Source organism: Canis lupus, chromosome 22 (assembly GCF_003254725.2).
Source record: "Canis lupus dingo isolate Sandy chromosome 22, ASM325472v2, whole genome shotgun sequence".
NCBI classification, from domain to species: Eukaryota; Metazoa; Chordata; class Mammalia; order Carnivora; family Canidae; genus Canis; species Canis lupus.
In genome coordinates, this window is record NC_064264.1 from 367,791 (window position 1) to 387,945 (window position 20,155).

At 50.7% G+C, this 20,155-nt stretch overlaps 1 protein-coding gene and 1 long non-coding RNA gene across 8 annotated transcripts in view; one reads left to right on the plus strand and one right to left on the minus strand.

Annotated features, from left to right (window-relative positions):
- The window catches only part of WDFY2 (WD repeat and FYVE domain containing 2), a 162,221-nt gene extending 155,541 nt beyond the window's left edge, over positions 1-6,680 (minus strand). The window contains exon 1 of one of the 6 annotated variants that reach the window (XM_025478405.3): positions 5,982-6,280. In XM_025478405.3, coding sequence (XP_025334190.1) covers positions 5,982-6,118 — 137 coding nt within the window. In that variant the 5' untranslated portion in view covers positions 6,119-6,280. Of the gene's footprint in view, positions 1-5,981; positions 6,288-6,535 lie in introns of those variants that run through there. The other 5 variants (XM_025478407.3, XM_025478409.3, XM_025478408.3 and 2 more) reach the window with 5 other exon arrangements.
- LOC112678946 (uncharacterized) lies at positions 4,953-19,555 on the plus strand. Of its 2 annotated transcripts, XR_007404983.1 has the most exons (4): positions 4,953-5,607; positions 11,475-11,647; positions 12,194-12,356; positions 12,747-19,555. It is a non-coding gene; the product is annotated as an uncharacterized LOC112678946 (long non-coding RNA). The 2 variants fall into 2 exon arrangements; XR_003148020.3 differs by having other exon boundaries at positions 12,194-19,555.
- Positions 19,556-20,155: the final 600 nt, after the last annotated feature.

Consider the following 20,155-nt stretch of genomic DNA (forward strand, 5'->3'; position numbering starts at 1 on the left):
AATCTGTATTCTGACCTTTAGAGACATAGAGGCAGCCTGTTTCCGGACAGATTTGCTGGCATAAAGACTGCCTCATGCTCTGAGTTCAGCTTAAAGGTCTAATTTTCAACCATCACATGGGGTAAATTCCCATTTTGGGACCTTGAAACCAGCAATTATTACCACCAAGCAATGAGTCTCAAGTGCAGAGCTAAAAGTTTATTAATTTTATGCCATTAAGTAGAGACCGGACACGCACAAATTCTTTTAGATGGCTTCTAATTCTGTCCACTTTACCAACCTCATATCATCACTCTTAAGAATTCAACTTTCAGAACTATGCTTGCACTGTGGGAAACCTCTGATTTGCATTTTCAAGCATATTTTTTGGATGCAAGTGTTATGAATTATGTGGTGCATAAAAACTACCAGGAACTCAGCTGAATTGAGCCAAGGTCTAAGTATTAGTGAAACAATGGTCTCTCTTTTTTTTTTTTAAGATTTTATTTATTTATTCATGAAAGACACAGAGAGAGAGAGAGATTGAAGCAGAGGGAGAAACAGGCCCCATGTAGAAAGCCCCACCCGGGACAGGATCCAGGGACTGGATCCCGGGACTCTAGGACCACGCCCTGGGCAGAAGGCAGGCGCCAAACCACTCAGCCACCCCGGGATCCCGAAACAATGGTTTCAAACAGAGAACTGAGATACTACAATTTCACAATAAGAACCAATGGTGAATCCACCAACAGCATGAGGATTTATAAAACAAAATGAAATTTTAACATATCTGCTCAAGAAATAGTCAAGTAGTCATGACCACTTAGAACCAAGTGGTTTAGAATTTTAAAGAAAGAAAGAAAGAAAGGAAAGAAAGGAAAGAAAGGAAAGAAAGAAAGAAAGAAAGAAAGAAAGAAAGAAAGGGGAAAAGGAAAAGGAAAAGACCAGCCTTAGAGATTAAAAACAAAAACAGAACCCCACCCCTTCGCCCTCCCAGCCCCAACCCCAGCTGGCCCGCCGTCCTGGCTGAGCAAGCTGCTGGTTTCGGTCACTCAGTCCAAAGGTCTTTGCTTTATCTCCGCAATCACCACCTCAGGCCCCTTTCATTCCAAACCCATGGCTGATCCGCCGCTCTACTCCTTCCAAGAACAAGTACACTGCCTGGTGCTAGGCACCAGGGACCAGATCCCTTCATCTTGAGATAAAAATCTGACTCTTTTACCTTGGGGTGGGGGGGCTGTCTGCCCCAGGGGATTACAGGGAACACTGCTAATAGCCCGATGCATAAACTGGCCCTGAATAAAATGAGAATATAAGGTAGCTGCTCCCCCACACTCCCTTCCCCATTACCCTCATCCCCAACAGTGCCCTCCCACCCACCCCCAACACCCACGACCATAGCCTTGGATCTTTTTACCCAGAAAAGAATTGCAAATTCTTGTGCCCAGAATTTTTGGAAAGTTTCACTCGCCGCGGTCACTCCTCTGGAGACACTTTTCCAGATTTCTCAAATCACTCAGAGCTGAGTTCCGAATTCAAGCTGACTGGCTCCTGAATCTATACTCTTAACCAGTCCATTCTAGGGCTTCTCGGTGAATGAGTTTTCTTTTCCCTGCCTCCACCTACAAAGCTTTCTTTAACCCTCCCCTTTTCACATGAACTCCTACTCATCCTGCAAGACCCATCTGTAGGAGCGCTGCTTTTCCCTAAGCGCCGTGAGCTGAGATTCTTCAGGAACCCCAGAGAATGCTGTTTGCACCTGTCTTCAGTGCATCTCCTTACACTGAGATAAAAACAGACCCCCGTTACCCACTGCAAAGGTACAGACTCCTAGTAAAAGAACGACTTCCTCTAGCGGCCCAATAGTAACTACCTAGAGTCCCCAAAACCGTCTGCATGAATGCCCAGATTGTTGATTTGTGTTCAAACAGGACACAAAGAACACATAAACCTAAACATGGGGTTGAGTCCCACCTGGAGAGAGGTCTCTCCTGGCCTTCGTCACGCAGAAGGGGTAGCCCCGATCAAGGGTCCCCGGGAAGCTAGACTAGATATCAGTGTTAACCCAAATCTGGCTGAGATGTCTGTATGAAGGTCCTAAGCACCAAATGGCTTCCACTCAGAAAAGACAGTCCAGAAGGCGGCAGGGACACGAGGGACCCACAGTACCAAAGGGGGTGTGCCCCCCGCCCCCCCGACAGAAGCCAGCTCTGTGGGAAGCAAAGACAGACCCGGAAATGGAAATGGGGAGTTCTGAGAACAAGTTCTGTCATTTGACAGCACCAGGAATCTAACCTCTCCCCTCAGACTGTGTTTCTATTTCTTAGGGCCCCTCACAGGTCCTTCCCCCAAATCCAGGAAAGCTCCAAGCTGTCCTAACTGTGCTAAGATGAAATGAGGGGGAGGCTTTTTACTGACTCTTTGGCCTGAAGTTTAGAATATTATCAACCCACTACCGACAGCAGCAGTAGGATGAAAATGGTAATCCAAGTGAAAGAATCCTCAGAAAGAAGAGAAAATGTAAGGGGCAGTAAGGTCTGTGGAATCCGGCCACATCCCTATCCCAAAATCTCTGCCCTATCCCCAAATCCTCTTTTCTTTGTTTTTTAAAAATTGTATGTATTTATTCATGAGAGACACAGAGACCCAGGCAGAGGGAGGAGCAGGCTCCCTTTGGGGACCCCGGGATTACGCCCTGAGCCGAGGGCAGACACTCAAACCCTGAGCCATCCAGGGCCCCACCCCACAAATTCTCTTTTCAATACTAAATCTCAGAGGTTGTGGTTTCGTCTTACTATCTTCTAAAACTTCTCCCTCACCACATTGTATCTTAAAAGGGTCTTGCCATTTCACCAATGTGGTACGCACAAGTGCTCAGAACACAAGAGAAACTTAAATGTGTGTTGGTGAAATGAATGAAGCAATGCATGGACTTTCTAAGTTTTAAGACATCCTGAAGACCACCCAGTCCAGTCCTCCTCCCACAAGTGCACGTCTGTCCACACACGGCTTTAATAGGTTGTCATAAAAGCCAATCAGCAAATACCAACTAAATGCCTACGATAGTTAAGATGCTGTGCTTTTAGGAACAACAACAGAAATATATGGGTCACTGATACAACAAATGTTTGGGGGGCCCCCATGTGTCAGACACTTTGCTACAGGCCCTAAAGATGCTACAAGGAGTACGCCACATGTAGCACCTTAGGGAAATTATGGAGAGGATGAATGGACCATAAGTAACTATAATACTACTTAAAATAGAAAATGTTAAGGGTTTTCAAAGGTTAGATAAAGGCTACCTGGAGTCAGAGGTCAAAAAGGGAAACCAGGTTCCAAAGAACTTCCGGGACACTGCCATTTGGGATAGGACATTCTTTGTGATTTAACCTTAGAGTTCAGGAATGAAAACTATTAGTTTCTAGCTGAAGTGGTTAATGGAAATGGCTTTGTAGGTTTTGATGAAAATCAATATTCTATCTTCATATCTTTAGCATTATGTCAAATGGAACCGACAGTGATTCTGAAAAGAATACAGATCAATTCTCTTTTAATGGAAACCATCACCAAAACTACTCTAAATAACAAAGTTATTGTCACCTGTGAGTATGGAAACACAGATTTGTCAATCTGAGTACTGATAAAATCTATGTAAAGAATAATTCTTGTCTTACGGGTGGGCCTTATTTAACAGTAATTTGATAATTCCTATTATTTACATCATAAACTAGAAAAGTGAAAATCTGGCTACTATATAGCTACACATCACATTTCTTTTGTCCTATAAACAAATGAAATTTATCTTCCAGTTTCTTTCAGACACCTGGGACACCTGGGTGGCTCAGTGGTTTAGCACTGCCTTCAGCCCAGGGCGTGACCCTGGGGTCCTGATATCAAGTTCTGCATTCGGGCTCCCTGCATGGAGCCTGCTTCTCCCTCTGCCTGTGTCTCTGCCACTCTCTGTCTCTCATGAATAAATAAATAAAATATTTTTTTAAAAAGACATGCTACTTCTGCTTTTCCAAACACCTTGAAATGCATCTCACTAAAGCTGTTTCCTTCTAGGGAAACACACTAAAATGGGAATCAGGAGACTCGAGCCAGGCCTGGCTTCACCACCTGCTACCTGAATTTGGGCAGGTAAATTCTCTGGCCTAAATTTTCGAATCCATAAAATGAAGCCATTAGAGCAAATACCCGCTAAGATCCCTCTGAACTCTAAAAAGAAAACAAAAAAAAAAAAAAAAAAAGAGAGAAATCCTAAACACTTACCTCTACTCTCAAACTATCAACAAAAGCAAAAAATTTCAAAACTAATGTTAAAGGACCTTAAGTTTAACTACCTTTCTCCTTCTTTTACTTGAGTCAACAAACTTATTTATGAATTTCCTACAGCAGGTAGGTTAAGCGGTTTCCTACAGTTATATACGGGGAAACTGACACCAATATATCCCTTTAGAAACAATTCTGTAACAAAACATTTCTAGGTTCAGAAGCAATCCCCTAAATGGAATTTTGCCTCTATCAAAAAATTAAACACTCATAAACTTCTTTGAGAATTTCAAAAGGTTTTTAATCCATGTTCTCCATTTCTCCATTTCTGCAACATATTTTTTCTGTTCGTTGTTGGTGGGGAGGGAGCATTGGCCTATGTTTACAATTTTACAATTTTCCCTACTGGATTTAGGAAATGAATCCAGCACCTTCTGGCCATTTGTAGGGAGTAGGATGCAGACAAGCACATGTGCCTGATATACTCATCCCAGTGGCACTGAAGAACCTATCATATGAATACACCTAGCAGGCAAATTTTTTCGATGTAGGTATGTATGCAAAGTGCATACACTGGGGAAATGACTATAAGGACAGAAACGAACACGTTACTGCTTTCCCCCTGCCTGCAAGTGTACCAGTCACAGAGAAAAAATCTCTCTAGCTCAGCATAAAGAACTGACATTAAGGGATCCCTGGGTGGCGCAGCGGTTTGGCGCCTGCCTTTGGCCCAGGGCGCGATCCTGGAGACCCGGGATCGAATCCTACATCAGGCTCCCGGTGCATGGAGCCTGCTTCTCCCTCTGCCTGTGTCTCTGCCTCTCTCTCTCTGTGACTATCATAAATAAAAAAAAAGTCTTTAAAAAAAAAAAAAACTGACATTAAGAAAACCTACCTCCTGTTTTAAGTAAAAGCCCCAAGTCCTATACCTCGACGCTGCTGCATTTTTCAGAACGTTAGTGGGTACCACTGAAACAACAGTTCCAGATAAACGCCGTGAGCACTATATTCAAGCATCAGTCCCATGGAAATCTGCTGTCATCAGCTTAATTTCTGCATATTAAATGAATTCCGTTAAAGCGCAAATGCTACTACTGGCTGAAAAACAAAGGGAACGTAGGAAAGGCAGAACAACCCGCTTCACTTCTGCAAATTAAGTAAAATTAAGCAAAAAAAAAAAAAGAAAGGAAGCGAGCAAAGGGAAGGAACTCCGAGCTGTCTGCAGCAGTGGTCCCTCGCAAGTTCTGGTGCTTCCCCTCCAAGACACCGGAGGAGGAGAGCAAAGAAGACAAGGCGCCTCTCCTTCCGGGAGTCAGACTCCGCACAGCTTGCAGTATTCGCCGAATTCGCTGTGAGGTGCGCAGGGGAGCGGGGGGCGGGGGGCGGGGGGCGGTGGGGTCCGCGCGGGGGGCGGCGCGGGCCTGCGCGGGCGGCAACCGGGGCACCGCGGCGCTCCGGGCGCGAGCAGCCTCCGGCGCGCACCTGCAGGGGCCCCCCGCCCCCCGCCCCCCGCCCCCCGCAGGGCCGCCCCGGGTCCAGGGCCCCGCGCCCGGCCACCCGCTCCGGGCTCCGCGCTCCGGGCTCCGCGCTCCGGGCTCCGCGCTCCGGGCTCCGGGCCCCGCTCCCCCGCCCCGCGCCGCCCCGCCCCGCCCCGCCGCAGGCCCGGCCCGCACGCAGACCCCGGGGCCGCCGGGCCGTCGAGCCTCCCCGCGTGCAGGGCGGCGGCGCACCTGTCCTCCGACACGCTGATGACGCCCTCCTCCTTGGGCACGAGCACCGCCATGTTCACCACCTCCTGGGACCCCTCGACCCGCTGCAGCAGGATGGGCTTGCGGGTCAGCGGCTGCGGCTGCACCTCCGCCGCCATCGGGGGACGCGGCGCGCCGCGGGGCCGGGCCGGGGCGACGGGGCGGGCACGGGCGGAGACGGCGACTCGGGCTGACGGGGGCCGCGCCCCGGGACCGACTCCGCGCCCCCGGCTCGGGGCACCGAGACCGCCGCGACCCGGCTGCGAGCCGGCGCCACCGCCGGCGGGGGGCGGGGCCGGGGGCGGGGCCTGCGGGAGGGGCGGGGCCGGGAGGGCGGGGCCTGCCGCGGGGGCGGCCGCCGGTGGGCGCGAGGGCGGCTGCTCTTCCGGAAGAGCGGTGGGGGAGGAGCGGAAACCCCGGGCAGGAGGCGGGGCGGGGCGGGGGGGCCCCACGCGCGTGCGCCGGCCCGCTAGCCCCGCCCCCCGCGGCCCCGTCGCCGTCAGGCCCGCCCCCGGGACGCATGCGCTGTCCGTTACCTGCGGGCTCCGCGACTCGTCACCTTCCACGTCAGGGGCTCAGTCCCCGCCCTTTTGCTGTCCCGGGAGCGCGCGGCAAACACCCCCGGGAACGCGCTTGCCACGTGCCCCGCCCCCTCCGGAGTCCCCGCCAAGGGGGCGGACGCGGGGCGGGGTCAGCGCGCCAGGGCGAGGCCGGAAAGCAGCCGCCCGCAGGCAGGAAGGCGGAACGCGGTGGGACGTGACCGGGCATGCGCGCTGCTTAGCTGTCGCGAGCGGCCTCTAAGAGCAGCGGGCCGCGGCTGCGGGCACGGGCTGCTCCCAGCGTGCACCGGGGCCAGCCCGAGGGCTCCTGGGAGTTGTAGTTCTCCGGGGCCTCCTCGCCCTTCGCCTGGAACGACCTATCGCCCACCTGGCGGCCGGGCCGAGCCGGCAGGCGGTCCCTACCCGCTGGGCTCAGGCCGCTGCCTGCGACTGTGCAGCCCGGAGATGGAGACCGGAGAGAATCCCTCGCGCAGGCGTCTTCGAGGGCGTTGAGACGCCGTCTGCGCTGTGATCCGTGCGGTTTCCTTCAATGACCTTAGCGGTGCGGGGTCACTGTGGCTCCCCGGGGCCCGCGCCCCCGACCTGCCGCGGCTCCCATCCCGGGTCCAGCCTTTGCAGCTTGCTGCAGGGACAAGGGGGAGCGTTACCGAGGTCACTGCGGAGTGCTGGGTGCCTGGCGCCAGGGCTCCTTGCACGATGACCCTCCCCGACCTGTGGGACCAGGCTCGGGGGGTCCCAACAGCCCCGCCAGGGCCGGGCCTCCTGGAAGCGCGTGTCCAGAGGCAGCATGCTGCAAAGCACCTGTCTCGCTACCGCGGCCCATCTCTGCGGAAGTTCTGCGAGGCGCTTGAAAGGGAGACCGGTGTTTCCCAGTTTGGGGACCTGGAACGAGGCGTTCCACTTCTCCGAGCCTCAGGTTCCGCATCCCTTAAGTGGAAAATAGTAATACCTATCATGGGTGTCACGTGAGACCTACAAAAGAGATTTTAAGTGTCTTCATGCACAATAGATGCTGTAGGATTCGAGCGATTGGGACATGGACATATTGGGGGGGGGAGTCATTATTCAGCTACCACTGTGTGGAATCAGGTACTATTCTTAGGCTCCTGACTCTCCTCCTATCCACTGCTGACCTCCAAACCCCTTTATGTACTGCTGCTCCACTCCGTCACTTACCTGTTCAGTAGGTGTTCCGAACATCCCGGAAGAGATCTGTAAATCCACTGCATCAGTCACACGGTGGTTTAGAACTCAGTTCCTAAGCGTCATCCTTGATTCTTCTCTTCTCCTCCCAGCTCTTGTCCAAACCATGAACGAGCCCTATCTGCATGCGCTACCTCCAAAGTAGATTTTAATTTTCCCACTCAGACGCCTGGGTGGCTCAGTGGTTGAGCATCAAGCTTTGTCTCAGGCCGTGACCCCAGGGTCCTGGAATCGAGTCCCACATCGGGTTCTCTCTGCGTGTGTCTCTCATGAATAAATAAATAAAATCTTATTTTATTTTTTTAACATTTTATTTATTTATTCATGAGAGAGAGAGAGAGAGAGGCAGAGACACAGGCAGAGGGAGAAGCAGGCTCCTCACAGGGAGCCCAATGTGGGACTCAATCCCAGGTCTCCAGGATCACGCCCTGAGCCAAAGGCAGATGCTCAACCACTGAGCCACCCAGGTGTCCCAATAAAATCTTTAAAAAAAAAAATCTTTAGGGGATCCCTGGGTGGTGCAGCGGTTTGGCGCCTGCCTTTGGCCCAGGGCGCGGTCCTGGATATCCGGGATTGAATCCCACGTCAGGCTCCCGGTGCATGGAGCCTGCTTCTCCCTCTGCCTGTGTCTCTGCCTTTCTCTCTCTCTCTCTGTGTGCCTATCATACATAAATAAAAGTTAAAAATACATAAATAAATAAATAAATAAATAAATAAATAAATAAATAAATAATAATAAATCTTTATTTTCCCACTTACATCACCTCTACCCCAGTCCACGTCACCATATGCTCTGGCCTCTGCCACCACAGTAACCTAACTGCTTTCCCTGCTGCTTCTCTTGAACGCTTACCCCATTCAGCCCAACCCCAACCCATCCAATCCATTTTTATTAAAGTGGCCAGAGGATTTTGCTTGAAAATATAAACCAGATCATATTACTGCTCTGCTTAAAATTTGTCAGTGCTTACCATTGCACCTGAGATAAAATGCTTCTCCAGCCTCACACTCTCTAAGACTTGACTTGCAAAGTCCCAGAAACACCAACCTTCTTCCTGCTGCTGGCCTTTGCAGTGTCTGCCTCTAGATACTTTCTTCTTTTTTTTTTTTTTTTTTAAGATTTTATTTATTTATTCATGAGAGACACAGAGAGAGGCAGAGACACAGCCAGAGGAAGAAGCAGGCTTCCTGTGGGGACCCCGACGCAGGACTCGATCCCGGGACTCCAGGATCACGCCCTGGGTTGAAGGCAGGCCCTAAACTGCTGAGCCACCCAGGGGTCCCCAAGATACTTTCTTCTCACCACCCAGTCTTTACTCCAGTGTTAGCTCCTTAAAGAGTGTGAACCTCCCACCACTCGTGTACCCTACCTCTTCATAACACTCACTGTCCTATCACCCTGTTCTGTTTTCCGGTCTTCACTTCTACCCCAAATAATCTTTACTACTTATTTATCTCTTAATTCTCCCTCTTGTAGAAGAGAAACCCAGGAGAGAAAGGACCTTATCTGCCTTTCATCATTGTATTCCCAGCCCCTAGAATAGTCCCTGGCAAATGGAGTATTTGTCAAATGAATAAATAGAAAAAAAGAGAAGCGGGTCTGAATTTAAGTCTTTCCCATTAGAACATAATGGAAAGACTGGAATCTGGCCCTTGCCCTAATTCCTAGGATGGGATGATCCTTGGGAGAAGACACACAATAGGCAGATGAAAATATCAATATGGTAAAGCCAACAGGTGAATAATTGGTATCCAAGAGAAGGGCCTAGTGTGCGATTATCCCTTCTCTTCCTGGCAGCAGGCACAAGGGCCCCCTCAGCAGCAAGGTTTTGTGGCTCTGACGCCTGGCTGCACATTAGAATGCCTTGGGAACCATCTCTGAATGACTAAATTTGGTTTTCTGGAAGTTTGGCCTGAGAATATGAATATTTATAAAGTTTCAGGTGATTCTAAAGCAGGTAACCCTTGGTTTCTAGTCTCATCTGGGAAGCCCAGACCTAGGAACCCAATGGAAGGGCACAGAAAAATGATGAGTGGTACAGAGGGCTGGGCCTCCAATCATGGGGCACATCTCCCCTTCCCTTTTTCTTCCTCAGCATGAGGGACTAGCCAGGCTGCTTGCTCTACCACTGGTAATATCTAGTGCTTCTGATCAGAGCGTTGTCTCTTTTTGTGTGGTCCATCGAGTGGCAAAAAAAAAAAAAAAAAAGCACAAGACTTTTGCAAAGCTCTTCCCTTGATCTTCCTCTCCGTTCCTCTCTAGCCTGGGCAGGCTGGGGTTAACAATAGGCTTTCATATATGCAAAGGTCTGAAGTAAGGCTCATCTATGTACAAGAGCATCTATGAACCCGTTTGAATGTGTAGATACATATTCTTTAAAGCAGTTTTAGATTCACAGTAAAATTGACCTGAAAGTAGTGTCCTGGCTTATCTATATCCCCCACCAGAGTGGCACATGCCTTACAATCAATGCACCTGCACTGATACATCTTTCCCACCCAAAGCCCATAGTTTACCTCAGGTTCACTCTTGGTGTTGTATATTCTGTGCCTTTGGACAAACGTATAATGTATCATGTATCCCTGTATATTCTATAATACCATATAGAATATAGTTTCACTGCCCTAAACATCCTCTGTCCTCTGCCTATCCATCCCTCCGTCCCCAAGCCCCTGGCAGTCACTGATCTTTTTATTGTTCCCATAGTTTTGCCTTTTCCAGAATGTCATGTAATCGGAATCACGCTGCTCTAAATTTTCTGCATCCAATAGGGTTGAATAGAATGCACGGAGGAATGAAATGGAGCCTACAAGGGATGAATATGGCTCGGACATATATACACGTAGGACTTCCAGATCGGCGTCTTTCATTTACTAGTATGCTTTTAAGTTTCCTCCATGGCCTTTGGCTCATTTGGGTTTAGTGCTGAGTAATATTCCATTGTCTGTATGTATCATAGTTCGTCTCTCCATTCACCTACTACTGAAGGCCATGTTGGATACTTCCAAGTTTGGGCAATTATAAATAAAGCTGTGATAAATATCCGTGTTCAGGTTTTTGTGTGGGTACAAATTTCCAGTTCCTTTGGGTAAATACCAAAGAGCCTGATTGCTGGATCGTGTGGTAAGAGTGTATTTATTTTTATAAGAAGCTGCCAATCTGTCTTCTAAAGTGTCTTCCCACCAGTTAGGTTCATCTGTATTTCAGAAGAAAATTAATTCTCCTGGGCTTTTCTGCAGAGGAACTAAGAAGGCAGAGTAGAATGAAGTAGGAGTGGAAATGAGCCTTAGGGAAATGGCGGCAGGTGAAACAGTGAAAGAAAAGAGAGAAGGAGGAAGAGACTTTATGTTTCTGTTCCTTCTTTGCTTTGTCTTGACTAAGAACTCTCATGCCACTGCAGCCCCACCCGTACACCGGCCCCCACCCGTACAGCGAGATCAGGTGAGAGGCAGGGGCTGGGACTGTGCTCCTTAGAAAATCCAGAGGAGAGCAGAGGAACCCCAAGTGCATTTTGTCAAGAAGTGGCTCTACGACCCCTGTCACTTCGTAGTTCTCAAAAAGTGTTTATTGGCAGAAAGCATACATGGAAACCTAAACCCCTCAGTTTACCCGTCCAAGGTCTTAGATCTATTAGACCCTTGGTTTAGCTTCAGGAAAGTCAGACCTATTCACACTTTTATAGACACTGTCTTCATTCACTCTCTCTTCCAGCAAATCAGTGGCTGCTGCATTCCGGGGAGTGAGCGAGGTACTGGATGGACCCTTGTGAGTCAAGGGCAGAGCTCAGTTTGGCTCAGACCCCGATTTCATCATTGGACGGTCACTGGCTCTGGGCAAGTAGCGAAGAGGAGTCGATGTGAGAAGATCTGGGTTTAAAAATAAAGGTCAGGGGGATCCCTGGGTGGCTCAGCAGTTTCGTGCCTGCTTTTGGCCCAGGGCGCGATCCTGGGGTCCCGGGATCGAGTCCCGCGTCGGGCTCCCCGCATGGAGCCTGCTTCTCCCTCTGCCTGTGTCTCTGCCTCTCTCTCTCTCTCTCCATGTCTATCATAAATAAATAAAAATAAATTTAAAATAAAATTTAAAAAAATAAAAATAAAGGTCAGGACTATGCCCAGGTTCTGCTGTGGTCAGTTTTGCTCTAAATCTCCTGCCTCAAATAAGGTTAAATAGAATGTATGAAGGAATTAAATGGGGCCTCTGAGGAATGAATGTTGCTCAGACAAAATACTGAGATGGGAGGAGCAGTGAAATAAATTGCCATCTAGGCAAAATGATGAATCCACTTGGAGGGGTGCGGCCTCTGAGTCTCTTAAATAACCACCGTGACTTTACTAAGGACTGAACATTTTGTATTTTGTGGCAACTTTTGGGGAATACTGCATTTTTCTCTTTTTTTTTAATGTTTTATTTCTCTTTTTTCTTTTTTTTAGACTGTATTTATTCATGAGAGACCCAGAGAGAGAGGCAGAGACCCAGACAGGGAGAAGCAGGCTCCCTGCGGGGAGCCGGACGTGGGACTCGATCCCGGGACCCCAGGGTCACGCCCTGAGCCCAAGGCAGATGCTCCACCACGGAGCCACCCAGGAGTCCCAGGTACCACATTTTTCTACATGGGGCTGTTGTCAATTCCACTTTCCACGTAAAATCATAGACATGAGGAAAAGAAGTGATTCTGTAAACAAAGAACGAGAACGTCTTTATCTCAAAGGCCTTGACCGAAGGTCGTGGTTAACGACCAAGATTCTAATGTTGCCGCTGGAGTCCTGGAAGAATTGTATCTGAAACTGCTTCTCCCCCTGCCCGTGTCTCTCATGAATGAATGAATAAATTCTTAAAAAAAAAAAAAAAAAAATTCCTAAAGAGAAAGAGACCAAGATGTGAACAATAGGCCGAATGGTAGAACCCAAATTTTGTCCTCCTACATTAAATCCCTGAAGAATTTCACGGGCTTCTTCCAAAACATACATTTTTTTTTACCTCCAGGGTATGAAATCCTAAAGAACATATATCCTATATCGTACGTTCGCAGATTAAGTATTTTCGAAAAGCTGATCCTCTTTCGAAGTCGGTGCAGGAGAGGAGCTAGAAGCCGCACCCCGGACAGAAGGAGGAGCGAAGCGGACGGTGGTGTAGTGGTGTGGCTTCCTCGCTGCTCGCCCTGCCCCGCTCTCTCCAGGCCATCCTTCTCAGTGCCACCAGAGTAATCTTTCTGAAACTTGGGTTACTCCCTGGCAGAGCCTAGAACCTTCGGGAAGGTTCCACGTCTCCAGAATTGAAAGCACCTTCATTCATCTGGCTCAGGCCTCCCTCTGCAATCCCTCTCCCACGGACACCCCCTCGACCTCGCCCCCCTACACTGCACGGGCCCAGCGGCATCGGCCCCAAGTAACGTGAAATCCTGCTTCATCTTTTAAACACCGAGGGACTGCCGGCGGCCACCGCACTGGGTCCGGTTCAGTCATGCCAGCGGCTTCCTTTCTCTGCCGTCGCCTTAGTCCCATGTGACATCTTTGTCTTCTGGTTGGCTCTCCTGGAGGTAACAAAGTAGAAGCCGGCGGCTCTCAGGTTTAGACGCTTTTTCTTCCATCCGATTGCATGTCTTCCCCCCCCATCAAGCCACAATCCTGGAGTTCTCTCTGGTTGGACACACCCAGCCCTGACCTGACGTCCCCGAGGAATGCCGTGTGGGCGACATGCTCCTCTGAGACCCCGCTATAAGGGAAGAGTGGTTTACGCTGCCTGGCTAAGGCCAGTCAAGACCCATCCTTGTTGCTGAGAGTAAGGTCCATTATGCTCCCCCCATGGCTGGGAAATTTGGAGGGAAGGAAAGAATGGATGCAGAATAGGCACCTTCAGACCCCAAACTACTTACAATTCTCTAAGCCATTTGTCCCGTGGTTTAGCTCTCTGCCCTCTTTCTGGAAAGTTCTTTTCCCACTTCATCTGTCTAGTAAATTCTTACTGTGCCCTCAATTCCAGGCCAAGCGTTTCACCATCCGTAAGATCTTTTGGGATCACTCACCCCAAAGAGGGGATTAGGTCCCTCTCTACACCATTCTTAGACCAAGTACCAACTCAATTTATTGCCTTTCTCATTGTTCATCAATTATTTGTTTGATAGATTTGTCTCCCTCCAATAGATCTTTAACTTATTGAGTACAGAACCCCTATATTTTTTAATCCTTCCTCTTGACATTTATAGAATGACCAGAGCATAGACAAGTATTCTTTATTTTTTTTAAAGATTTTATGTATTTATTCATGAGAGACAGAGAGAGAGAGAGGCAGAGACACAGGCAGAGGGAGAAGCAGGCTCCACGCAGGGAGCCCCACGTGGGACTCAATCCAGGGTCTCCAGGATCACACCCTGGGCTGCAGGCGGGACTAAACCTCTGAGCCACCCAGTCGTCCCAACGAGTATCCTTTAAATAAATTCTGAGTTTGGTTAATTCTATTGGAGATTGATCACCACCTGTTGGTCACCACCTGTTGATCACCACGCCATGTGCTCTGCGCGCAGGTGTGACCTCCTGCGATGTCTAAGGAAATGAAGTGATCATCACTGTCAGCAGTTGCTTCTAATACCCCTACTCTTGGTAGGGCACAGTGTGTGTGGCCAGGGAAGCTAATAACGAACCCACAAATGATAAGTTCTCTGCCAATAATAACGCTGATGGTGATGATGCAAATAGTCTGGAGGACCCTGGGAGTCCAAGATGACAAGACCTTCACTGCACCAGATGCCAGTAGCTTTCCTTGGAGTCGCAAAAGCAGCAGAAGACAGGCTCTATGACCTCGGGGAAGTCACATGTCAGTGTAACAGCTAGAGGCTATTAATAGTGTACGATCCTGTAGTATAAATTATACGTGTGTGACGGCGCTGCAGCAACAGTATTTGGCTGATTACAGAGGGAGTGATCCGGGTGGAATGATATTAGCCAGGAAGGGTTCTTGCAGGGGTGAGTCACAGGTTTTTGAACCAGGGGCTGATATGATGTAGATGGCACTCAAAACTATTGTCTTAGCAACTATGTAGAGATGAGCCGAGATGGGAAAGCACAAATCAGGGAGACCAGGTAGGAGGCAGGAATGCAAAAGAGGTGATGGGCACCCGGACTGGTGTGTGGGCTGTGAAATAGAGCTGGAATGGCTTAGAGAAGGCATTGCAGTGGGTTGCATAACAGCGTGGGCTTTGCAGACAAACTGATCTGGGCTCCGATCCTGGCTCTACCACCGACTCGCTGTGTTACTTGGGTAACTAACCTACCTGCTGAAGGTCTGTCCCTTCGTCTACAAAACGCACGTGTGGACACTTGTCGTTTTTGCTGGCTAGTATTTTAACATCCTTCCAAATTTGAGTGAATCCCAACCTAGGTGCGAAGACACAGAGGACGCTGCTCTTCAGCTGGCCCCCGGCATCTAGGACACAGGCACGTGCTCCGAGCAGGACCAGTTGATGCTCACCCACCTCTCCGTTCTGGGGAACAGTGATGCAAAGACTCGGTGGCCAGTTTGAAGATATTTGAGCCCTCTGTGTCGAGATTAGAATCTGGGGGTATGGGCCTGCCTGGCTGGCTCAGTCGGTAGAGCATGCAATTCTTTTTTTTTTTTTTTTTTTAATATTTATTCATGAGAGACACAGAGAGAGGCAGAGACACAGGCAGGGGGAGAAGCAGGCTCCACAGTGAGCCCGGTGCGGGGCTCGATCCCAGGACTGGGATCATGCCCTGAGCCCAAGGCAGATGCTCAACCATTGAGCCACCCGGGCGTCCCTAGAGCATGCAATTCTTGATCTCAGGGGTGTGAGCTCAGGCCTCACGTAGTGCTTACTTTAAAAAAAAAAAAAAAAGAATCCAGAGGAGGCATGATGGGGCACGTCCTTGGAAACTGTGACTGAGGTAGGACGTTCGCTCTGTGCTCTGCTTCTTCCCTTGGTTCCCCCCCAAACCCTGTCCTCTACCTTCCCGTGGATCCTGTGAATTGCCTGACATCTTTTCCAGTTACTTCCTTTTCCACTTCAGTTACCTGCTATTTGCTTTCAAGAACCTTGACTAGAACAAGTCCTCACAGGACCATTTTGGGGGCGGGACAATGTGTATCGGGCCCTTTACCCAAGACGTGTCATGAGAAAGCCCTGACTAAACCATTGCTTTAAGAGAACACAAGGAAAATGAGGGAAAAGTGACCGACTTTGATAGCTGTCTGGATGTGGAGGAGGACGAAGGAGGGAAAACGGGCACGGTAACAAGCTCACACCCCCGTCCTCCACGCCCTTGCTCTGCCTCCCCCGAGGATCTGGGAGCCAACAGCAGGATGAGCTGCGTGAAAGAGGGCCAGACGTTCACGGCAAGATACCCACCTCTCAGCGTGTCGACAGAACAAGGTATGTTACTGACGTGACACAGTCTGAACTTGTTGGGCTGGCGCACAGGCTCTTCATAACCCCGTTGGAACCTGCCCGTCCGGCCCTGATGATGCCACGCCCTGGGAAGCTCCGATGCCACGCTCAGGCCCCGCTGCGGGGTGTCCAAGAGCACACGGTGTTGTGCCGAGCTGCGCTGCCTCTGCACCCCGTATTCTCTGTGCCTGGAGTGTCCTTCTGATCCTCCCTCCACTTGAACTCAGGACGTGGTTGCAGCTGTCGTCCTGGACGAGGCCCTTCCTAACTCCCTTCAGGCAATGCCGTCTGCTCCTCCCTCGGGCTCCTGCAGAACTCTGTTCAGGGCTCCCTGCTAGTGGGGTCTTGATGTCTGCCTGCACCACCCTGTGTGGCCCCAGACCCCAAGGACCGTAGCTCAGCTATCCGTGCATCGCCGTTGCCTGACAATGTCAGGCCTGAAGACACTACTTCACAGCCTCGCTGTTGAATAACCAGAATTTCTATCGTGTGGTTGGAGCTAGAAGGGTACATCTGTAAGGGGCGCCCGGGTGGCTCAGTGGGTCGAGCACCCGGCCCCTGATTACAGCTCAGGTCATGCTCTCGGGATGGTGGGATCGAGCCCCAAGTCGGGCTCCGTGCTCAGCCGGGAGTCTACTTGGGATTCTCTTCCTCAAAAAAATTAATTAATTCATTCATTCATTCATTAAAAATTAAAAAAAAAAGATTCTCTTCCTCTGTCTCAGTGCTCTCTCTCCTTCTCTCTTAAATATATAAATCTTAAAAAAAAAAAAAAAAGAATATATCTATAAGATAGTGTGATTTGGGAATCCACACCCAGAAGTCAGTCTTGTTCATTATTTGTGTATGTATTAAATAATAAATAGTGTCCTTTGAACTTCCCAGCTACTAAAGGGCCGAGTTCTGTCTTGGCTCACTCCGTACCAGTAGGGCCTTGCACCGGGGTGGGGGTGGGGGCCGCAAAGGTGTTGGAATCCTTTGGAGGCACCGCTTTGATGTAACTGAAGCAATGCTGCCAGGGTGCCGAGGGGCTGGGCTGGGGGGCCGGGGGCCGGGCCCACAGCCCTGGTTAGGTTTTCCCGTAGATCCTTTCAGGCTCGGATTCCCCGTGACTCAACCACCTCACCTTTCCCGAGGAGAAACCACTAATGAAAAGGATCATTTCCCTTGGCAGTTCCCCCAAGGGAGGCCTAAGCATAGGCTTCCTGAGGGACGCAGCCATGAGGCCAAGATTTAGTTTTTTTCTTCTGTGGCGCTTGGAAATTATTCTCTATTTTCCGAAAAGATTTCAGAGATTTTGCTTTTAATTTACGTTTGAGTAAGGAATACTGTATGTGTACTCAAAGCTCAGAAGCCTGCAGTGCAGTGTCCCCCTCGCCCCCGCCTGCCGCCTTGCCCGGCCGGCCTCTCCCGGGGGCGACCAAAGCTGCTGCTCTCTTCTGTTCTTCCAGAGACACCGTATATGCCTTTAGGACGTGGTTTGCGTTTCCTCCTGCCCTTTACACGCGCGTTAGGTCAGTCCACACGGTTCTGCGCCTTGGCCTTTATTCACCAGAGGGTTGAGGGGGGAGCTCCCGGCCTAGCGGGACAGATCGGTGCCGGCCGCCCGGCCCGGGCCTCTCCGCCGCAGGGCACCCCGAGGCCTAGAGACAGCTCCCCTGTGCGTGAGCCTGGGGTCCCCTCTCTGGCTTCCCGTCTAGCTTAGTAACAGTTCAGCAATAATTATTTTAAACCTCCTTTCAAGGGCCGCCTGGGGGCTCAGGGGTTGAGCATCTGCCTTAGGCCCAGGCCATGACCCCGGGGTCCTGGGATCGAGTCCCGCATCGGGTCCCCGCAGGGAGCTGCTTCTCCCCCGGCCTGGGTCTCCGCCTCTCTCTGTGTCACTCAAGAATAAGTAAATAAAATCTTTAAAAATAATTAAATAAGCAAGCCTCCTTTCCACCCTCCTCCCCAGCCTCGCCTTCCTCGTTCTCAGAAATAAGCTGCCTCCCTCCCTCGCCGAGAAAGCACCTGTCAGATGGGGTTCCTGCCACGTCGTGGTGTCACCTGTGCCCTGCAGTCCCCGGGCTCTGCTTCCCCCAAGCCTGCCTGGGAAGCAGATGGCAGCTTGGCCGCCGGCGGGGGACAGGGCGTCGCTGGCTTAGGGTGCAGCGGGGCGGCCTGCAGCAGCCCAAGCTCTGGGCGGGAGCACCCAGGGCGGTCCCCGCAACGCCGGCACGGGAACTGGGGAGCGGTGGCCACTCAGTGCAGGTTTGCTCAGTAGATGCATCTGTGGGTGACATGTGCGCGTGCTGTTAGGACGAGTGTCGCCGCGACCACGCCTCCTCGGCCTGGCGGGTGTCGCCGAAGCGCCTCTGCCCCTGGAGCCCCGAGACACCGGGTTCTGGCCCAGGGATGCAGGAACCTGTACCCGTGTCACCGTCGTGTCCCTGTGTCACGCTGTGTCCCTGCCATGTCCCCGTGTCTCTGCTGTGTCCCCATGTCACACCATGTCCCTGCGCCGGGAAGGGGCCCTGCTCTTTCCTGGGCTGAGGGTGAGGCCTCGTGTGACGTGTGTCCGGAGCTACTGACCCCGTGCAGTCAGCCGGGGGGCCGGTGGCCTGGCCCAAGCACAGGACAGCACAGGGCCTGGGCCGCCTGTTGTCCAGGGCCAGCGAGTGCGTGTCTGCTGGGCAGACCAACCGGCCACAGCTCGAAGGTTAGGTCCCCGCCTCCCCAGGCGGTCCCAGGCCATCGGGAAACACAGAGTGACGGAGGAGGCGGGCCCCTGCTGCCCCGCAGATAGCACGTGACAGTGGTGTCAGCTGCTGCCAGGCCGAGGTCGGCTGTCCCCTCGCCGTCCCCACCGCCACAGCCACCAAGGGCAAGTGTCCACAGGGGTGGAGCCAAGGGTCTTGGCGCCGCCACTTCTGACCCGTACCGGGTGGCCCACAGCTTGCTTGCCCTCCAAGACCGAATCAAAATTTTGTATTTATCATTTTTGTTTCCACGGGGTTTAATGACTACCTGTGGGTTGACTGAATGTCTTGCCGTTAATAAGCTCTGGAACCTTCAGTGACTTCTATTACGTTTTCCAGGCTTCATCATCCTTGTCGATGCAATAAAGTTTGACTGTCGGATTTTTCAAATTATTATTATTTTCTTGAATGTTTTATTTAAATTTGATTTGCCAACATATAGCATATCACCCAGTGCTCATCCCGCCAAGTGCCCGTCACCCAGTCACTCCCACCCCCGCCCTCCTCCCCTTCTACCACCCCTAGTTCCTTCCCCAGAGTCAGGAGTCTCTCCTGTTCTGTCTCCCTTTCTGATATTTCCCACCCATTGTCTCTCCTTTCCCCTTTATTCCCTTTCACTATTTATATTCCCCAAATGAATGAGACCATATAATGTTTGCCCTTCTCCGACTGACTCACTTCACTCAGTGTCACTCCCTCCAGGTCCCTCCACGTCGAAGCAAATGGTGGGTATTTGTCGTTTCTAATGGCTGAGGAATATCCCACTGTATACAGAGACCACAGCTTCTCTATCCATCATCTGTCGATGGACACCGAGGCTCCTTCCACAGTGTGGCTATTGTGGACATTGCTGCTGTGAACATTGGGGTGCAGGTGTCCTGCCGTTTCACTGCATCTGTATCTTTGGGGTAAATCCCCAGCAGTGCAATTGTGGGGTCGTAGGGCAGGTCTATTTTTAACTCTCTGAGGAACCTCCACACAGTTTTCCAGAGTGGCTGCACCAGGTCACATTCCCACCAACAGTGCAAGAGGGTTCCCCTTTCTTCACATCATCTCCAACATCTGTTGTGTCCCATCTTGTTAATGTTCCCCATTCTCACTGGGGTAAGGTGGGATCTCATCGTGGTTTTGATTTGTGTTTCCCCGACGGCAGGTGACATGGAGCATTTCCTCCTGTGCTTGGTGGCCGTGTCTGTGCCTTCCTTTCTTTTTTTTTTAAAGATTTATTTATTCATTTATGATATATATATAGAGAG